The following is a 17,529-nucleotide window of genomic DNA, read 5'->3' on the forward strand; positions in this document are numbered from 1 at the left end:
CCCGCACTGGCAAGACGCCCCTTCCTTCCTGGAGCCGCCGCCCCCCCTTCCCACCCCCCCCACCCCCCCCAGAAAAAGGGACCAAGGGACCTAAGCTCCTTACTCTCTGTGGCTTCCTCCCTTCTGAGGCCTGTGGCTATTGTGCCTGACAAAGCCTGGCCTCTTGAAATTCAAATTGACCATTTAAAAGAGGGTTTTACGCAGGCAGGGAGGTGCCTTTTCTGTCCCTCTTCTCACTCCCCGAGGCCCTGCTGTTTCTTGAACCTGCCAGGCATGCTGTCACCTCAGGGTGCGGTTCCCTTGGCCTGCAGTGCTCTGTCCCCACGTATCCTTACGACTGGTGCCCTCGTCCCCTTCGGGCCTCTGCTTACATGACATCTCATCCAGCAGGTCCCCCATGACCATGCTATCGAAACTGCAAATCACACCCCAGCACCGACCCCCTTTCCGGCTGTATTTTTATCCTTTGTACTTCTGCTATCTAACACACTATACATTTGACACATTTGTTTTGTTTATTATCTCCTTTCCTAGCGTGGAAACTCCACCAGGTGAGAGTTGTTTTTTTTTTTGTTTGTTTGTTTTTCAACGTTTATTTATTTTGGGGACAGAGAGAGACGGAGCATGAACGGGGGAGGGGCAGAGAGAGAGGGAGACACAGAACCGGAAACAGGCTCTAGGCTCTGAGCCATCAGCCCAGAGCCTGACGCGGGGCTCGAACTCACAGACCGCGAGATCGTGACCTGGCTGAAGTCGGATGCTTAACCGACTGCGCCACCCAGGCGCCCCTTTTTGTTTTTTTTTTTAATGTTTATTTTTTTTTGAGAGACAGAGCGTGAGCAGGGGAGGGGCAGAGAGAGAGGGAGACATCTGAAGCAGCTCCGGGCTCTGAACTGTCAGCACAGAGCCTGCGTGGGGCTCAAACTCACAAACTGTGAGTGAGATCGTGACCTGAGCCGGACGCCCAACAGACTGAGCCACCCAAGTGCCCCTGAGGTGTTTTTTTTTTTTTTTTTTAGCTGCTCTGTTTATTTCTGTACAGCCAGCACCAGAAAGGCACTTTGCATCTAGTAGGCAGCTTACTAAATATTCGCTGATGAGTGACTTGAGGGATGGATGGAGGAAGGCAGACAGCACAGCAGAAATGATGTTCCAATTCTTTTAGAGGTTTGGCCAGAGGTGACCCAGCTCTCACCTGGCTTTTTTGCTCAGGCTGCTGAGTCTCGGAGCCGGCCTGCCATGGCGTGGGAAAGTCTAGGACATACGAGTGGCCATGCGAAGTGTTCCAGTGACCTGCCCAGCTGGGGCCCCTGCGGCAAGGCAGCCTAACAGCCACTCGGATGACCGCCCCCAGCCGTCACTCTCCCCTGGAGTCAGTTCTTCCCAGCTGAGGCCACACACATTGCAGAGCAGAGATAAGCTTCCTCACTGAGCCCTGTCCAGATTGCAGATTCATGAGCTCGACAAATTACTGTTGTTGCTTTGAGCCACTAAGTTATGGGTGGTTCATGGTGCAGTAATAGATAATTGGACGAGCTTGAGATATAAATTTGGGAGTCGTTAGCATTTAGATCATGCTACTGACTAGGTTTTTCAACCTTGGTGCCATTGTGTATTTTGGGCCAGATAACATGTTGTTATGTGGGGCTGTCCTGCGCACGGTAGGATGTTTAGAGCATCCCCGGTCTCTGTCTGCTAGGTGCCGGTAGTTACAGGTCCCACCCCAACAACTGTGACAATCAAACATGTCTCCAGGCACCACCAAATGTCCCCTGGAGCCAATACTGCTCCCAGCTTACAGCCACCGATTTAGAAGGTTTTTGAAATCAGGACACTGGATTGTATCAGTGAGGGATGGAACTTTGATAAGGGAGGAGGGGTCACAAGGCTAGCTTTGAGGACTCCTGCCTACGGGTACAAGTGGAATACACACTGGACTGGCAGTCGGGGGCAAGTGGTGCCAGGCCCCGATTTCCCTAACTCTTTAGGGGATGGACTAGATCACAGCGCTGTCCAGTTTGGGGAATGCAATGCTCCATGTTGGAGGCAGCAGGAAGGCGAGGCCTGTGGGTCGCTCCGGAGACCATGTGTTGGTTGACCGGGAACAATGTCATCGCTCCAAAGTGGGTTTGAAGCCGTGATTGAACATGGAGCGGAGAACCAGGTCCTGCTGATTAAGGGCTGCCGCTAAGACCCAGCCAAAGACGCCCAGTGAGTCATCCGAAATGGCCGGGACGGTGTCCGCTCTGTCTCTGCCTGAGAAGCGCGTGTCAGCGGGGACCCAGGTCAGAAGCCAGGTGAAGGCGGCGCCTTCCAGCCTGTCGTTCCCTCCGTTCGTGCGGGCGGCTCTCCAGAATTCCATGCAGACCACAGACCAGAAAGTGGCCAGTCCCGGAAGCAACCTTAAAAACCAAATGCACCGAGGACAAGCCCATCACTCCCTTCCCAACTTGCAACAGTCAAGACCTCACGTGACTTTCAAAGAGTAGTTAGGAATGGCAGCAGAGTCCGGAGGAGGCCATCCCACGGTCAAAGCAGCGGGTGCTCCCGCGGCCGGCTCAGCAGACCGGCATTTACTCGTCCAGTGCAGTCAGCACCTGCCATCCGAGCTCATGATCTGTCCGCGGGACAGTCCCCTTGGGAACGCCTTCTTCGGCATCTCTGTGGCCCTCACGTCCTTCTCCCTTTCTCTTCCTGAGCCTCCTTGTCTCCGTCCTCCTTCCCCTGCTTCCATCACACGCCTGCAAAGCGCCCGTCCGGCTCAGGAGCTGCCGCTGCACAGGACCCGAGTGCTCCAAGAAGTTCTCAAGGCGAGTCCTTCAGAGTCCAAGCTCCTGCAGACCAGGGCACAGGCCAGGGAGCGGGCAGCGGCCTTGTCCCACCTGCTGAACGTGGCTCCTCCCGAGGACCCCGGCCTCCCGGATCGCCTCTCATCCCTGCCCCCTGCACCCTGGGCACAGATGACTCAGAGATGCGGGACGGACAGCTGCCCAATGAGTGCAGGGCACACTGTCACAGCCAGTGCGACAGGGATGCCAGGGAAATGGTCCGTCTGATGCAGACATAAAGCAGGGGGGTTAACTGTGAGGGTTTTGCTTGCTCAAGGGACCTGGCAGGAGTTTGTGTTTAATGAGGATGGTAACCAGGTTCCGCAAAGGAGGAACTCAAAGCAGAGCACGACTTTTTCTTGTATATTCACTCACTTTCTTGTATATTCACCCAGAGCAGTGCCAGGCACTGAATCGCATCGCCCCAAAATCGCCGGTGTTGAAGCCCTAAGCTTCGATGTAAGTGTATCGGGAGATGGGGCTTTTAGGGTGGCAGTTAAGGTTAAATGAGGTCGGAGAGTGGGGCCCTGATTTGCTAGGATTGGTGGCCTTGGCAGTTAGAGACCTCTGTCTCTGTGTCTGTCTCTCCCTGCCGTATGAGGACACAGTAGGAAGGTGGCCAGGAATCAAATCTGCCGGCATCTGAAGCTGAGACTCCCAGCCTCAAAAACTGAGAAAATAGATTTCTGTCGTTTAAGCCGCTCAGTCACGCGTATGCACTACGGCAGCTGCAGACGACTAACCCACGCCCAGGAAGAGTCTGGGTGTTTGTAACGTGTTAATTCTGGAGCACCTCCAAAACCACCCAGTCCCTGAACTGAATCACTCTGGGAGAATGCGGAATCCTCACCCCTGGGGATGTGTGAATGGGGGCGGGGGCCTGTCGGTCACAGGCGGTTCTGCCCACAGGAGAATAAATGACCTCTTACGTTCCCTTGCAGACAAGCAGTTCCTGACGTTATTTCAGGATCTCTACTCATAAACAAAAAGGAAGTGACCTTGAGCTACAACATGAAGCATTTTAATTGGACAGAAAAGATATTTCCCCTTTCAGTCAGTGAGTCAGTCAGCCAAGCAGAGAAAGACACAGATAGACAGACGGTCAGAACACCCTTGAGAGACAGAACTTACAGCTATCTGAAGAGACCGCTACTAAGTCCTGGGCTCTGTTCCTGGCACACTCAGAAACAAAATGGGGCACACACCATCCCGGCCTCTCCTCCTGCCTGCTATGTAGCGGGTGTGAGAACCGCCCGATTCAGAAATCACCTCACGTGGAAACATTTTCGAAGACACGAGGTACTCCTCTTTCTGGGATACTCTAAATGGGGCCTTGCCTGCAGATAGGTGAAGGGACCACACCCCCCGGACCAGTCCCTGCGACTCTTGGATTCATCACCGCTTATTGTTGGCGCAAACTTCTTTCATCGCTTATACAGATTCACTAACAGTTTTTTAAAAATCCAAATTGTTAAGTGGTGGGAGGTTTACTCATGTCCCGCCTTCACATAAAGTGACCGACTCTCCTGTGAAAAGGGATAATGAGGGGTCACCAGGGGGCGTGGCGCACCGAGTCTCGTCAGGCTTGGGAACGCGGTTCGGGTGGCCTCTGCTCGGTCACGGGTTTGCAGTCAGTGGCACACGGGCTCCGCTTCTCAGTATCCTCTCAAACCCAGGCAGCAGCACAGACACGTCACCTCCCAGGAACACCAGTTTTTAAAAGCAAAGAAGTCAAGAGAAAAGGCGAAGGACCAGGATGGCGGCGAGGAGGCTGGCTGAGTGGCTTTGTCCCCGTGAATCACAGACGCGTCCGACTAGGTGCGGTGGAGAGCAGCCCCACGGCTCTTAGTGATGGAGGCAAACCACTGGCCTGGGTCAGCCCAGAGACTGGCACGCCGGCATCACCCTGGACCAGGAGGAGCACACTCTCCCTCCCGCTGCCACTGCCCTAGAGATTCTCCTTTCATCCCAGAAGACCAGGAAGGTCTTAATGCGATTAACACCACTCGGTGGGAGTGAGGTCAGCAGCCAGAGGTCTTGGCTTCCTAACTCAGCCCTGCCTGGTTCATCCTCTCCTTTGGGCCTCAGTGTCCTTATCTGCCCATTGGGGTAATACTGTTAGCATGTATTGATTTATAGGGATTTTACCCAGGCAGGTTGGGTAACAGAAGTGGTATTCTCTAAGGAAAAGAAAGTCTGTTGATTTTCTAGCTAATCAGCACAATCTTTGCTTATGATTGAAGTGACTCTGTTGGGCCCCCCAGAACTTTAGATGAGAGAGGAGACACATTCTCTTATCCTTGTCTCTTGTCAATTCAAGCTGCCTTTTAGGATGGCACATCTTGGGTCACCCTAGCAAGCTGGTGGTTTAATACTTCCTCTTCCTGGGGAACTTGCATTAAAAACAACAACAAGCACTTGAGGCCAAAGCTAATCTCAGAAGCAGCAGGACTTGGGTCTGGAGCTGGTCCCCCAAGGTCCATTCCCAGATCGGCCACTTACTAACCACAGGACCTTAGGATGCAACATAAGCCCTCTGAGTCTGTTTCCTCATCTGAAAATGGGAAGAAGCCTTCCATCGTGTGGAATTATGAAGATTAGAGACAGTAAGTGTAAAGCTTATGCTACAGTGCCAGGCACTCAGCGGGCACCTAATAAATGCACTGACCACTATTAATATGCCCATCCCAACTGTAGGTTTGTATGAATCTCTAATTGGCTTTTAGGTGTCACAGCCCTGAAAGGCGGTGGCTCCGGAAAGCAGAGGGCTCTTTGGGTGGCCCCAAGTCACATCTGTGACAAGAACCGGCCTGCAGCTGTCGGCATTACGGGCTGGCAATGCAGAGAGAACTCAGAGGAGAAGGGAGCTGACAGAGGGTCACAGGGCTAGTATAATTTCAGGTAAGGCCCTGACACGCCCCCCTCCCCACAAGCCCTCCTGTAAATTGTGGCGGTTAAACTACATTTTCTCAAAGGCGCCAAGGCCGATGGCTGTGCAAATCCTTGTTAAAGTGCAGATTCTGATGAGGTCTGTCTGGGGCAGGCCTGAGACCCTGCATCTCTCAGACCCTCTGGTGGTCTTCATACCAGGCTGATAGCAAGGCATTAACACTTTCTGGCTTGGAAGTTCTGCTCTGATCTAATTAGACGATTAGGAAATCAGATTCCACAGATACAGCAAGTTACCCCGGAAAAATAGGAGGAAGCAAGCGTTTCCACCAAAGAGAAGTGCCTGGCGGGGGGAGAGGGGGTTCGGATCTTTCCTCTGCTCTCCTGTGATAGCAACTGCCGGAGGCACTGGCCGTGCTTTTCTGAAGGAGGCCAGCTCTGGGGAAGGGAGCAGCTGCACCAAGCAGGTTGTTTATATGGTGCAATGAAGATGCATTATTTAACTCCTGCCAGAGGAGAGAAACGTTTTACAAACGTAGGAAATTATTCATGCCCGGCTTCGGTCTGGCTGGAACACAAGGGCTGCGTTCCATCATTTCTGCTCCCAGCGGACAAACCGCAGCCCTCCATTTTCCGGCACAACCGAGCAGTTTCCCACAGCGACCAGCAGAGGGCACTGGTGACCCACACACGCGGCCCTGGCGGTGCGGAAAAGGGTAGAGCTTCCCTGCCAGGCCGGTTTGCAAAAACGCTTGCTTCCCTGTGGACAGGTACGGGGGGACGTATGCCCACCACCCACGACAGCCTACGGCCCGGGTATGGATGTGTCCGTAGGGGCGCACTCAAGCACCGACGACAGGGAGGAAGGACAGTTTTTGGTTAGGTTTAGATTTTTATGGATTCCTAGTTGCCTCCTAAAGGGGACCCCTCAGGTGAGACCTGCAGATCCAGAATCCTGGCAGAGGCCCTAAGGTCTGACCGACTCTTTTTCCTACTAAATTCCCTTTATCGGTACTGTGACTCCAGCTCATTAGTGTTGGCCCCAAGCCATGTATCTGCTTCAGGCCTCCATGTCGTGATGAACCAGATGGGGCAGGGACGTCTACTGACAGCTCTTAACCACTTTCAGACTGCTGACAAGGAAGAAACTCGGGGGGTCAGATCACAAGGAGCACAGACCAGGGAGCTGAGTGGGACAGTTTCGGAGACTCTGCCCTCATCTTCTGAGCAGGCCTGGCCCTTCCCAAAACTGTCTCTGGGAGGTAAAAGCTATTTTGGTTTCTTGCCTCCTGGAAACTTAAAGCCTGTATTTACCACATTTTTCTTTTCTCAAAAACTAATTTAAAATTTAGCAACTATGATACAATGTTTAAGTTTTCAGGACTCACTTATAAGCCTTGATTTGAAAAGTTTACTTGTGGTGGGGGCTCCTGGGTGGCTCAGTCAGTTGAGCAGCAGACTCTCGATTTCAGCTTAGGACATGATCCCAGGGCTGTGGGACTGAACCCCACGTCGGGCTCTGCGCTGAGTGTGGAGCCTGCTTAAGATTCTTTCTCCCTGTCCCTGTCTTGTGTTCATGCTTTCTCTCTCTAAAATAAATAAAGTGGGGGTCGGGGGGAGATCCCAGCCTTAAATTAAAGACTGAATTTTTTTAAAAAATGAGAAGTTTGTGTTAAGAAAGAATGGATTCTTATCCTGACAGTGTGGCTGACACAAAGGCTTAACTGCCTCACTGTGGACCCTTCTAGAACATGAGGTGTTAAAGAGATAAAAAGTTGCAGGTAGGGTAATCAGTACAATGGCCTTTTACTATGCACCAGCCTCATGATTTGATTTGCACAACTGTAAGGGAGCTTATCAACGAGCTCTGATGAGATATTTGAAACACACTTTAACGCACTGGCACAGAATAGGGGCTTAAGAAGTATTTGCTGAGTTACTGTATGTGTACATCGAAGCAATTTATGTTCCCTGCCTGCTGTGGTATATGACTTTGTCCCCCTTCCCCCCTTTTTTTTTCCAAATTAAAAAAAGTTTTTATTTTCAGAGAGAGGGAGAGAGAGAGAGCGAAAGAGAGAGCAGGGGAGGGGCAGAGCAAGAGGGAGACACAGAATCCAAAGCAGGCTCCAGGCTCTGAGCTGTCAGCACAGAGCCCTGTGTGGGGCTTGAACTCACTAGCCGTGAGATCATAACCTGAGCCAAAGTTGGACACCCAACTGAATGAGCCACCCAGGCGCACCCCCTCTTCCCTCTTTAAGAACACATTTCCAGGGGCGCCTGGGTGGTTCAGTTGGTTAAGCACCTGACTCTTGACCTCAGCTCAGGTCAAGATCCTATGGTTGGTGGGTTCAAGTCCTGGGTCAGGCTCTGCACCGGCAGCGTGGAGCCTGTTTGGAAATCTCTCTCCCTACCTCTGCCCCTCCCCTACTCATGCACACTCTCTTTCACTCTCAAAAATCCATTAAAAAAATAAAAACCAATTTCCAGTGGAGCATGAGGATGTATTTTTTTCTAGAACAAGGAAGCCACTGGTCTACATTTGGGAGATGTGTAGTAAATATTAGTTTATCATGTAATAGGAAGGAAGAAAGCTTTGTGAAGAAAATGAACTTCACCATGGTCAGCACCAACAAAACCGCTCTTGTAACATGGCTCCTCCGGGGGCGGATCCAATACACCAAGCACACCCTCGCTGCACAAGGCATCAGAAGGGACATCGTGGCACATCCAGCCAGCTACATGCTGGGCAGAATGTTGTGACTCAAACGGTATTTATAACAAGCGAATTCTCGAACTACCCATCACACGCACGGGAGGACCGCAGCTGGAGGGGATGCCGGGAGCTACATTACCTTTCTCGGCACTGTTCTCCCCAAGGCAACCGCAGGGGTGGAGCAGAAGAGCCCAATGTTCACACCTGGAGTGGCAAAAGAGGACTTGTCGCTCGCCACGGCAATGTCACAGCTGGCAACCAGCTGACAGCCGGCGGCGGTGGCCAAGCCGTTCACCATGGCGATGACGGGGACCGGGTGGTTCTGGATCAGCATCATGACCTGAAGGAGCAGACACACCACATCATTTCCATCCAGGAGTGAGGTCCAACGTGAATGCGTGTATCACGTTATGCGACTGCACCATTTTCAGAGCATTTTCCGGATGCATCATTGTATCAGGCTCTGGAAAAAAGGGTGAAAGGCGGCGCAAAAAGTACCTTGGCATTAAATACCGACTGTGAATCAGACCGTACTATTTGGTCTTCCCGAGACCCACAGAAGGAAGAGCCCCTGTTCCACAACCAGGATGTGAAAGCTTAGGGGGAAGTAAGCGGCCAACACTGGAGATGCTCACGAGGGGCAGAGGGGTCTGAACCCGCGTCTGGCGGACCCCACGGTCCGGGTCTTCCCTCCCAGGCAGGGCGCCTCTGCGAGGCCACAGTCCCCGCTGCTCTCCCGGCAGCCCCGCTGAAGAACAGAGCAATTTTGATCTCCGGAGGGAACCGTGTCTGCGTGGAGCCCTCCTCCTGAGTCTGAAACTGGTATTTGGTACATCCTTGAAAAATTAAGGTGGAAAGGAACTGGAAGGCAATTTCCTTAGTAATTACTTCCCAAATTACCACTATGAACACTCTCTCAATTCTATTAAAGTGGTAGGGGACACCCTGCTGTCATCAAAATAAAATTCCCCAAACAGGGCCACTGGCACAGAGAGGAGCCGAAAACTTGCTCATGTGACACCCCACCCCCCATAAATCTCCAGAACTTGAACTTATTTTTGCAGCTTACAAAATAACTTGGCTTATTTCTCCATTTTTTCTTGCTGCTCTAAACAGACTGCGTTGCTATGGTGACTTCAATGTATAAATGGTCGCACTTTGAACCTTGGCAGGAAGGAGGGCAGGCGGGAAGGAAGGACCACATCTGGACTTGTTTCCCATGGCGGCATCCCAGAAAAAATGACCTTCATTGATTTGAAGATTCTGCCCAAGGAACCTAGCCTTCTGCATTCACAAACATTTGATATTTGCCACTTTTATTATAAAATAACCAATTGGATATTTAAGTATATGATATATTCTATAGTACTCGTTCTGGACTTTTTTTTGAGGGGGGAGTCACCTTTTGAGAACCTGATCAATGCTAATGATCCTCTCCTCACAAGAATGCACATATCTACATCTGCACCCCAGACTGCTCACGGTGGAGTTCGTGTGCTCTCAGTGAGGGTTAGGATGGTTGGGGATGAAACTCATTCCCAGTGAAATGCAGTAGCAAGGAGAAAAACGCGTGAGAACTTCCAATGTCTTGTGCAAAGACAGACTTTTTTTTTTGGCTGAGTGTCATCTGTCACCTAAGAACTGGTTCCTTATGAAAAGTGATTTGGCTCTGATTAGCACAGAATAGTCTGTGTCTCCTGCCTGCCATCTACGATGTGCTAAGATTTTCTACAGCCTGGTCGGAAAATACTTACAGTAGGTACCGACAGTATTAAAAATATTCATGCCTTTCATCTAGGGATTACCTCTTTTTTTTAAATGTTAATTATTTATTTTGAGAGAGAGAGAGAGAGAGAGAGAGAGAGAGAGAAAGTGAGCAGTGGAGGGACAGAGAAAGAGAGAGCAATGTCAGCACAGAGCCCGAGACAGGGCTCAAACTCACAGACTGTGAGATCATGACCTGAACCAAAATCCAGAGTTGGCGCTTAACAGATTGAGCCACCCAGGCACCCCTAGGGATTACTTCCAAGGAGTAATCCTGAAATAGGGTAAAAAGCTGTCTGGACAATGATGCTCACAAATTATTTTATAACAGTAAAAAATTAATAAATAACATAAATACACACCAATCAATAATGAAAAATGGCTATGTAAACTAAATGTCCATTGAAAGGAATGCTGTGTTCTCATTATGAGAGTTTCCACAAGACACATTAGCCTGATGGGCTGGGCCCTGTGTAGTGGTCTGGAGGCAGGCTGCTGGGGTTTGGTGCCCAGTTGACCACTTAGCCACTGTCTATCCCTCAGTCTTCGCATCTGGGGATAATAACGGGCGTAACAATAGTAGCAATATTTCATTGTATTGTATTCTATTCTATTCTAGAGTGTGTGTGAGCGGGGGGCAGGGGGGAGAAGGGGCAGAGCGAAAGAGGGAGAGAATCCCAAGCAGGTTCCATGCTCAGCATGGAGCCCAACACGGGGCTCAATCCCATGACTCCAAGATCATGACCTGAGCCAAAATCAAGAGTCAGATGCTCGACTGAGCTACCCAAGAGCCCTATAATAGTACCAATCTCAGAGAACACAAGAATTACATACATTACTATGTCTAAAGTACTCAAAACATTACCTGGCACATGGTAAGCATTCAACGATACAGTCATGTTATACAATTAGATGGTATAATTGCACGTATGTATGATTACTCAGACAAATAGGATCACATGGGAAAAGATTCAGAAGAAATATACCAAATATTAGCATTCACTCTGGGTGGTATGATTATGGTCTGGTATCAATCGTTTATTTTCCTTCCTCTCATTTTCCTAGATTTTCAAATTTTTCCATAATAAGCGTTTATTATTTTTATAATTAAAAAGTATTTTAAGTACAGTTAGAGAGCAAATTCGGGAAGGACAAAGACAAGCTAGATAATAAATCAGCTGGGATATTGAATCCCTTGGTAGTCAGGACTTGGTTATCCCTCCTAGTTTACTGTCTTGAACCAAGTATTTTTCCGGGCTGTGCCTGCTCCAAAATGTGACATAAACTTGACTCTACCTTAGCCTCACTCAATAGCACTGCCAAGGGCCCTGTGTTACTGCCCAAAAGTGAGAGGCCTTGTTCCATTGCCATTTCAGTGTGAGGATGTGATAAGGAAGAGAAGATTCTCTTCCTGGACTGGGGTTTCCACCTTCAAACTTCAACAGGAAAGACGCAGAGATAGGTGTCCGGTGAAATCTGCCAATCAGCTCCACAGAGGGTTACTTTTGGTCTCTCAGAGCCAAGCGCTCCTTCTCATTCTCGATTTCTCCTACTCCTGATTTGGAAATAATTAACTATCGGGTGGCACTTGTGCTCTGTAATGAACCTGCTGTAGTTTAGATGCTGAGCCAGTTCAGGAATCTCTGCCTTCCTCTCTAAAACCACGTCTTCTCATGCATGAACCAAACAGTGAAATATGTAGCTCACTCTGTCCCAAACTGTCTGTTGATTACATGTGGAGATTGAAACCTTGCCCAAGTTCACGATGCTCGTATTTACCCAGGACATTGTGACTTTCTTAGAAAAAGTGTTAATCAGTGCGCTTTCACTTGTATCTCCCTATGTTAGGACCAGGTCCTGCTATGCACTGTGTTCTGAAAGGTAAGCCTGAGGCATCCGTGGGTTGCAAGCTTCCACGAAATCTGGCCTTTATCCTCTGAAGGAGCCCTGGTCCCCCTGTGGCCCTTTTGCCAACCTGTTTAGATCTTAGTTCGTGAAGACACCACGGCAGAGTGATAAAAGCAGGCCCTTTAGGGGGTATGGAAGGGGTCTAGTGGTTCTCTTTGATGATTTTGTTTTAGCGAAACACACTGGATATTAGTCGAAAAATAACTTTTAAAGCACCAAGCCTGGGCGAACACAAGAGCTCGAATGTTACATAAACATCATTAATGTGAAACAAAAGACCTAAGACTTCGCTCTGGCTCACTTCTGCCTCTCTATGAAGCCTCAAATCAATTGCTTTTCTGTCTTGTCCCTCCTTGACATGAGAAAACCATAACTGGATTTCCTTGTGGCGTTCTGGAAGGGCAGGGAAAACAAATGGTGGTCGAGAAGGTACCTCTGTCTACTTCCCTGTTGCTCACCTCTGTTTTGTCTGTATGGAAGATGTCATTAAATATTTGTGGAATCATTAATGGCCAAATGAATGAACAAGTCAACGAATGCATGAAAAATTAGGTTAAGTAATCTTAGGATGGGGTTATGAAACGGTTTTGTGTCTTGCTTCTCACCTACATTTCCAGTTTCAGTTTGGCAGGAAACTTGTTTTTCCTTCTATTTCCCTCAGTGCCTTATAAGTCTTATGCACACAGTAGTGCTCAATAAATAGACATGAAATGAACAATGTATTACTTAAAGTTGGATTCTGTATTCAATTTGTTATTATCCAGGGGCCGATTTAATATATTTACAAATCATCCCAAACTTTCTGTTCCTCTTCCTCCTCTCTGTCTGCAATTCCTCTCCTTCATATGGTTAAAGAGACGTCAACGTGAAGGAGCTAATTTTCCCACTTGGAGGAGTGGATCACAAAGGTTAGTTGGAAGAAGGGTTTGAAAAGAATCTTTAAAATCGTTATGGCTGTTCCATTTACCTATATTCCCTCTTTCCCATTAACAGGGTTGTTTCAGTTTAAAATTTTTAAAAATGATACTCCTCTCAGGTTCTTCCCCTCTAAAGATGTGCATTCCCACCCTGTATCTCCTCCATAAGACATGTGTACCAGGACACACCCCATAATCCCAGAGGTGGAACCCTCCAGTGCCAGGATGTATTTTACTTTCTCTGGCATATAACAAGATCAATCGCAACCATGGTCCCTTCTTAAAAATCTAAACCAAACGGTGGCTTGGATGAAGGATTCACCAGTGACTGGTTTGCAGTGATTAGGTCTCACAGATAAAACCTCATCTGTAACTTGGAAGCCTAATTCAATCGTTCACGTAATTAACATCTCCGGGCTTGCAATGCCGACCAACCGTCCTCCTGGCTTACCTCAGAACAGGTCTGAAATACTTCGGCATGATAATCCGGGCTCTGCTCATCCGTCAGCTCCTTTAAGTCATGCCCAGAAGAAAAGACAGGCCCCTCCGCTACAAATGTTTCCAGTTGAGAAAAGAAAAAGAAGACGTAAATGGCCAGCTCTGGGACTTACTTGTCTACCGGGTAACTAGCAATAGTATGGATGCTGTGGACACTCAGAGAAAGTTAATGGCTCAATTTTGATAAGAATAATTCTATTTAGCTTGAAAAGTAACCAAGTAAGGTGAGGCATCTGTTCCTAAAGGTCTCTGGAGGGACCAGCGGAAACATGTAATTCCAGCAAGGAGAAGGCTCAGGGACCAAGGCGAGTATACGTACTCTTTCCAGATTTATCCCTCTGGTTTCACACTTTTGTTGCTGGACTCGGTCTGGCCTGAGTGTATAGACTCATATAGGCCCGTCAAATCCAGCGTGCCTCCCACGTGTCCCTGTCCTTTGCCTACAGACAATGGCCACCCACACAGGTTCGAATCCAGGAAGGGCAGAGTGTGAGGAGAACCCCCTTATTTTTATGAGGGATCTGAGGACGTGGTTTTATTGTTACTGTTGTCATTAGCAACAATGGTGACGTGTAATCTCACTGATAAGCTGCTAACACTTTCTTATATTTTCCTTTTGCTGTGGCTGCTGGGACAGACGACATTATTCCCTTTAAACAAGTGAAAAAATTGTGTGGTTCAGAGTTTGCTGCCTTGCTGCATCCAGGTTACACCCCCATGGCTGCAGGACAATTTCCCTTCGTCGTATAAAACGTTAAAAATTTATATTCAACCACAGACAGGGAGGTAACGTTCTGAGTGTCTGCCTCCAGAAACACCAACTCTTAATTTTTAAAAAATAGTGCCTCATAGGGCATCATGTGCTTTATTTTTCTGTGGTTGCTTTAAAACGCTGGCATTGCTGTTATTTATACCACTGTCATCCTCACTAGATGATCTGGCAAAAATTCTTCCTGGAAAAAGAGCAAGGAAAGAAATGAGCACAATGTAGCATGCTTTCTGGCACCACTGAAGAAGACCACAGATCTCGGTTGAAAGCTTAGTTAAGAACCCAAAAGACAAACCAACCAAGTGCCCCAAGCAGCCTGTCCTAGCCAACTAGGTTGTCTACCGAAAGGATCAGTGATTAAACCCATCTCATCAGGTCCGTGAAGAAATCCGTTCTCTGACTTTGACGGGAAGACCAGCACAGCCAAGGATGGTGGCAGTGGTGTTTTGTATCCGACAAAAAGGAAAAGGCACACATTCTCACTGCGCGGTAATCTTTGCTATAATTCCCACGGTTGACAGTGTCCGGATCAAGGCCCCCACTGCACATGAGTTTTCCACAATCAACGTTCTTGAAAGGAGCTTCAAAAACAATCACCCCGCTAAGTGAGGGAACGCCCCAGATAACCAAAGAATTTTGAGAAACCTCTTCTGGGTACTGCAGAGCACTGAGGTTGGATATCAGATAAATACCTGAGATGATAACGACTTTGAGGTCTTTGCTGTCCGCTTCGTGAAGAAGGTCACTTTGGAGAGATTTCAGCATCGCTAATGACAGCGCGTTCCTCTTCTTTGGATCACTCAAGACAATGTTCCTGGGAAGAACGTTTTATACTTATTGGGTCGAGCATGAGTCAAAACAAATGAGGACCTCCGTGATCCCTTTCTCACCTGGGAGCTATTTTTAAAACGCCAGGTAAAAGAACCATGGGTGGCAATTGAGAGGCTCTGCCCTCTAGAGTTACAGCTAAGTCAAAACAAGGAGACCAGCTGAAATGTGGGCCGGGTTTTCTCCCTCCTTCCCTGGATCGGTCTCTCTTTTTCTCTACGTTCGCTGTCAGACCCATGACTGTCGCCGCCACAGAAAGGGCAGTTGCGACAGTTCCCAAACCACTGCCCATACTGAGAGGCGGTGAGGTTTGTGAGAAGACAGGGGTGGGCGCCAGGGGAAACTGCCACATTGTGGTGACCTTCGGCTTGTTTCTTCAAAAGAATGAGGCCGGGGAAGGAGCCCAGAACGAAAACACGGCCCCAAGTCTCCTCCCGTCCACCCCGTAGAGGAAGCAGTGCCGTTATAGCTATCGATATGCGTATGGGACAGTATTTTCCTGTTGTTTTTGTTCCTTACAGTGGCATCCTGTAATTCTGCAAAATAATTTAATGGGCAATATGTGAAGAAGAAAAGGGCAGGCGCTTGCAGCAAGAAGGCTCTTCTGCACATGTCATCCGACAAAGAACGGGCATGCAAAGGTCTTCCCGCTATTTTCAGGCATCCCACATGCTAATTATAATGAGTGGTATTGTCATCTGGCTTCCCGTACACAGAAAATGTCTCATTTTTACTGTTATAAGGACTGGGCAGGGAGCCAAGCACCAGACTATTTGTCCTGTATGTAAGACGTGATTCCCATCGGTCCCCACCTACATGTTTTCTGCCTTTCTCGTCCTTTTTTGGAATCTTATATTCCTACTGCCGTGTGTCAGCCTGGATCCTCCTGTAATAGCCTTCTGCTGCCACTGTTTTCTGGAAAACCACTTTGGTGACGGACTTTATTTCAGCGCGTTAAGAAGAACCGGTTTCTTTGGAACCCCATGCCAGCTTCGCTGCCATCTGCAGGTGCCTGTGACACTCACCCGTTCTGTTTCTCACGAACACATTCCCTCCGAAGTACCAAGGGACTTGCAGCCGATAATGCTGGTAGACTAGGACACCCACGTCTTGGGGCGTGGTAACAAGTGCTGACGAACCTTCCGGTAAAATCATGAGCGTGCTTTCTGTAGCAAAGCTAAGCGCTGCCATCCCATAGGTGACATATGCCCTAAATTAAATTCTGAGGCCTCTGGCAAAATTGTGCAGAGATGCCAGCCCCTAGATGCCCTGGCTGCGTGGCAGCATCGGTTCCTATGTGGCCCATTAACCCTTTGGCTGGCACGTCCCACGCCCTGTCAGGGTGCTCTAAACTGCTGAGTTCGCTTTTCAACCCGGTGTAACCAGGCCTCTGTTCCTGCTACTCCCCTGAAACCGTTCTCACCGAGAATCTCCCCATTGCCAGAACCGAATCCAATGGCCGTTTGGCTCATGCTCTCCTTCTGGAAGCACATCTCTTTAGTGCTTCCCTAGCCCGCCCTCCACTTCTTCGAGGGGCGCCTAGCCTTCTGCTATGCCCTAACTGATCCTCAGAGCTCCCTCCCCTGCTCTCTCCTTGTTCCATGTGCTTCCGAGTCCACTTCACCATGGCCGTGGCTTCTACTGGTACCTCTGTGCCGATGAGTCCCGATCTTTGCTCTCACTCAGACCTCCCTCCTGAGCTCCAGGTCTGCACATCCAGTCCAGGGTCTCCCGGACTGAGGTACCCTTGGGCATCTTCCTCTCTCCTCCTTTCCTGATCTCAGTGCTGCTACTCGGTTGCTCAAGCCAGAAACTGATAGCCATGCTGTTGCTTCCCTATTCAACTGGTCATCAAACCTAGTTGATAATCCCTCCTAAAAATTTTACCAGTCTGAATTCTCCCAATGGCTCTCTTGGGTCAAAACGCGTGATGCCTTGCACCTACGGCTTCACCAACGTCGCCCCTCGAAAGAGGGAGGGAATCACTAAGAGTGAGGTCACCGCCACAGCATGTGACAAAAAGTGTAATATTTGTGTGTGCAAGGCAAGTGATGGGCCCTGCAGATGCCCCCGGCAACTGTCTAGAGACCATCACATCATTGTAAACCAACAGAAGGTCCACGAGATGAGGCATGGTCATGTTCACACACAGAGGAGACACTCTACAGGTACCTGCTCACTGAATTAATGACCCCAAGTAGCACTTCGATTTCTCACAGCCAATTGCACCAAATTCCTGTAAATTTTCACCTCGCCTAGTGTTTGGCTACCTTTTTTTTTTTTTTTTTTTTTAAAGGGGGGCAGAGAGAGAGAGAGAGAGAGACTCTTAAGCAGGCTCGCACGACCTGGGGATCATGACCTGTGCCAAATTCAACAGTCAGACACTTAACCAACAGAGCCACCCAGACGCCCCTT

The 17,529-nt window shown here is 49.0% G+C and overlaps 1 protein-coding gene and 1 long non-coding RNA gene across 5 annotated transcripts in view; one reads left to right on the top strand and one right to left on the bottom strand.

Moving 5' to 3' along the window:
• ECHDC3 (enoyl-CoA hydratase domain containing 3) overlaps window positions 1-15,640 on the bottom strand; it is a 26,930-nt gene extending 11,290 nt beyond the window's left edge. For all 4 annotated transcript variants that reach the window (XM_040451459.1, XM_040451457.1, XM_040451460.1 and 1 more), the window contains exons 1-3: window positions 14,979-15,640; window positions 13,471-13,568; window positions 8,570-8,770 (exon numbers count right to left, since the gene is read on the bottom strand). In XM_040451459.1, the coding sequence (XP_040307393.1) occupies window positions 8,570-8,770; window positions 13,471-13,568; window positions 14,979-15,051 (372 nt within the window). In that variant the 5' untranslated portion in view covers window positions 15,052-15,640. The remainder of the gene's footprint in view (window positions 1-8,569; window positions 8,771-13,470; window positions 13,569-14,978) is intronic.
• On the top strand, window positions 12,934-15,829 carry LOC121014826 (uncharacterized). Its single transcript, XR_005783444.1, has 2 exons — window positions 12,934-13,010; window positions 15,636-15,829. It is a non-coding gene; the product is annotated as an uncharacterized LOC121014826 (long non-coding RNA).
• The last annotated feature ends 1,700 nt before the right edge of the window (window positions 15,830-17,529 follow it).

Source organism: Herpailurus yagouaroundi, unplaced genomic scaffold, assembly GCF_014898765.1.
Source record: "Herpailurus yagouaroundi ecotype Mexico unplaced genomic scaffold, PumYag 203, whole genome shotgun sequence".
Lineage (NCBI taxonomy): Eukaryota > Metazoa > Chordata > Mammalia > Carnivora > Felidae > Herpailurus > Herpailurus yagouaroundi.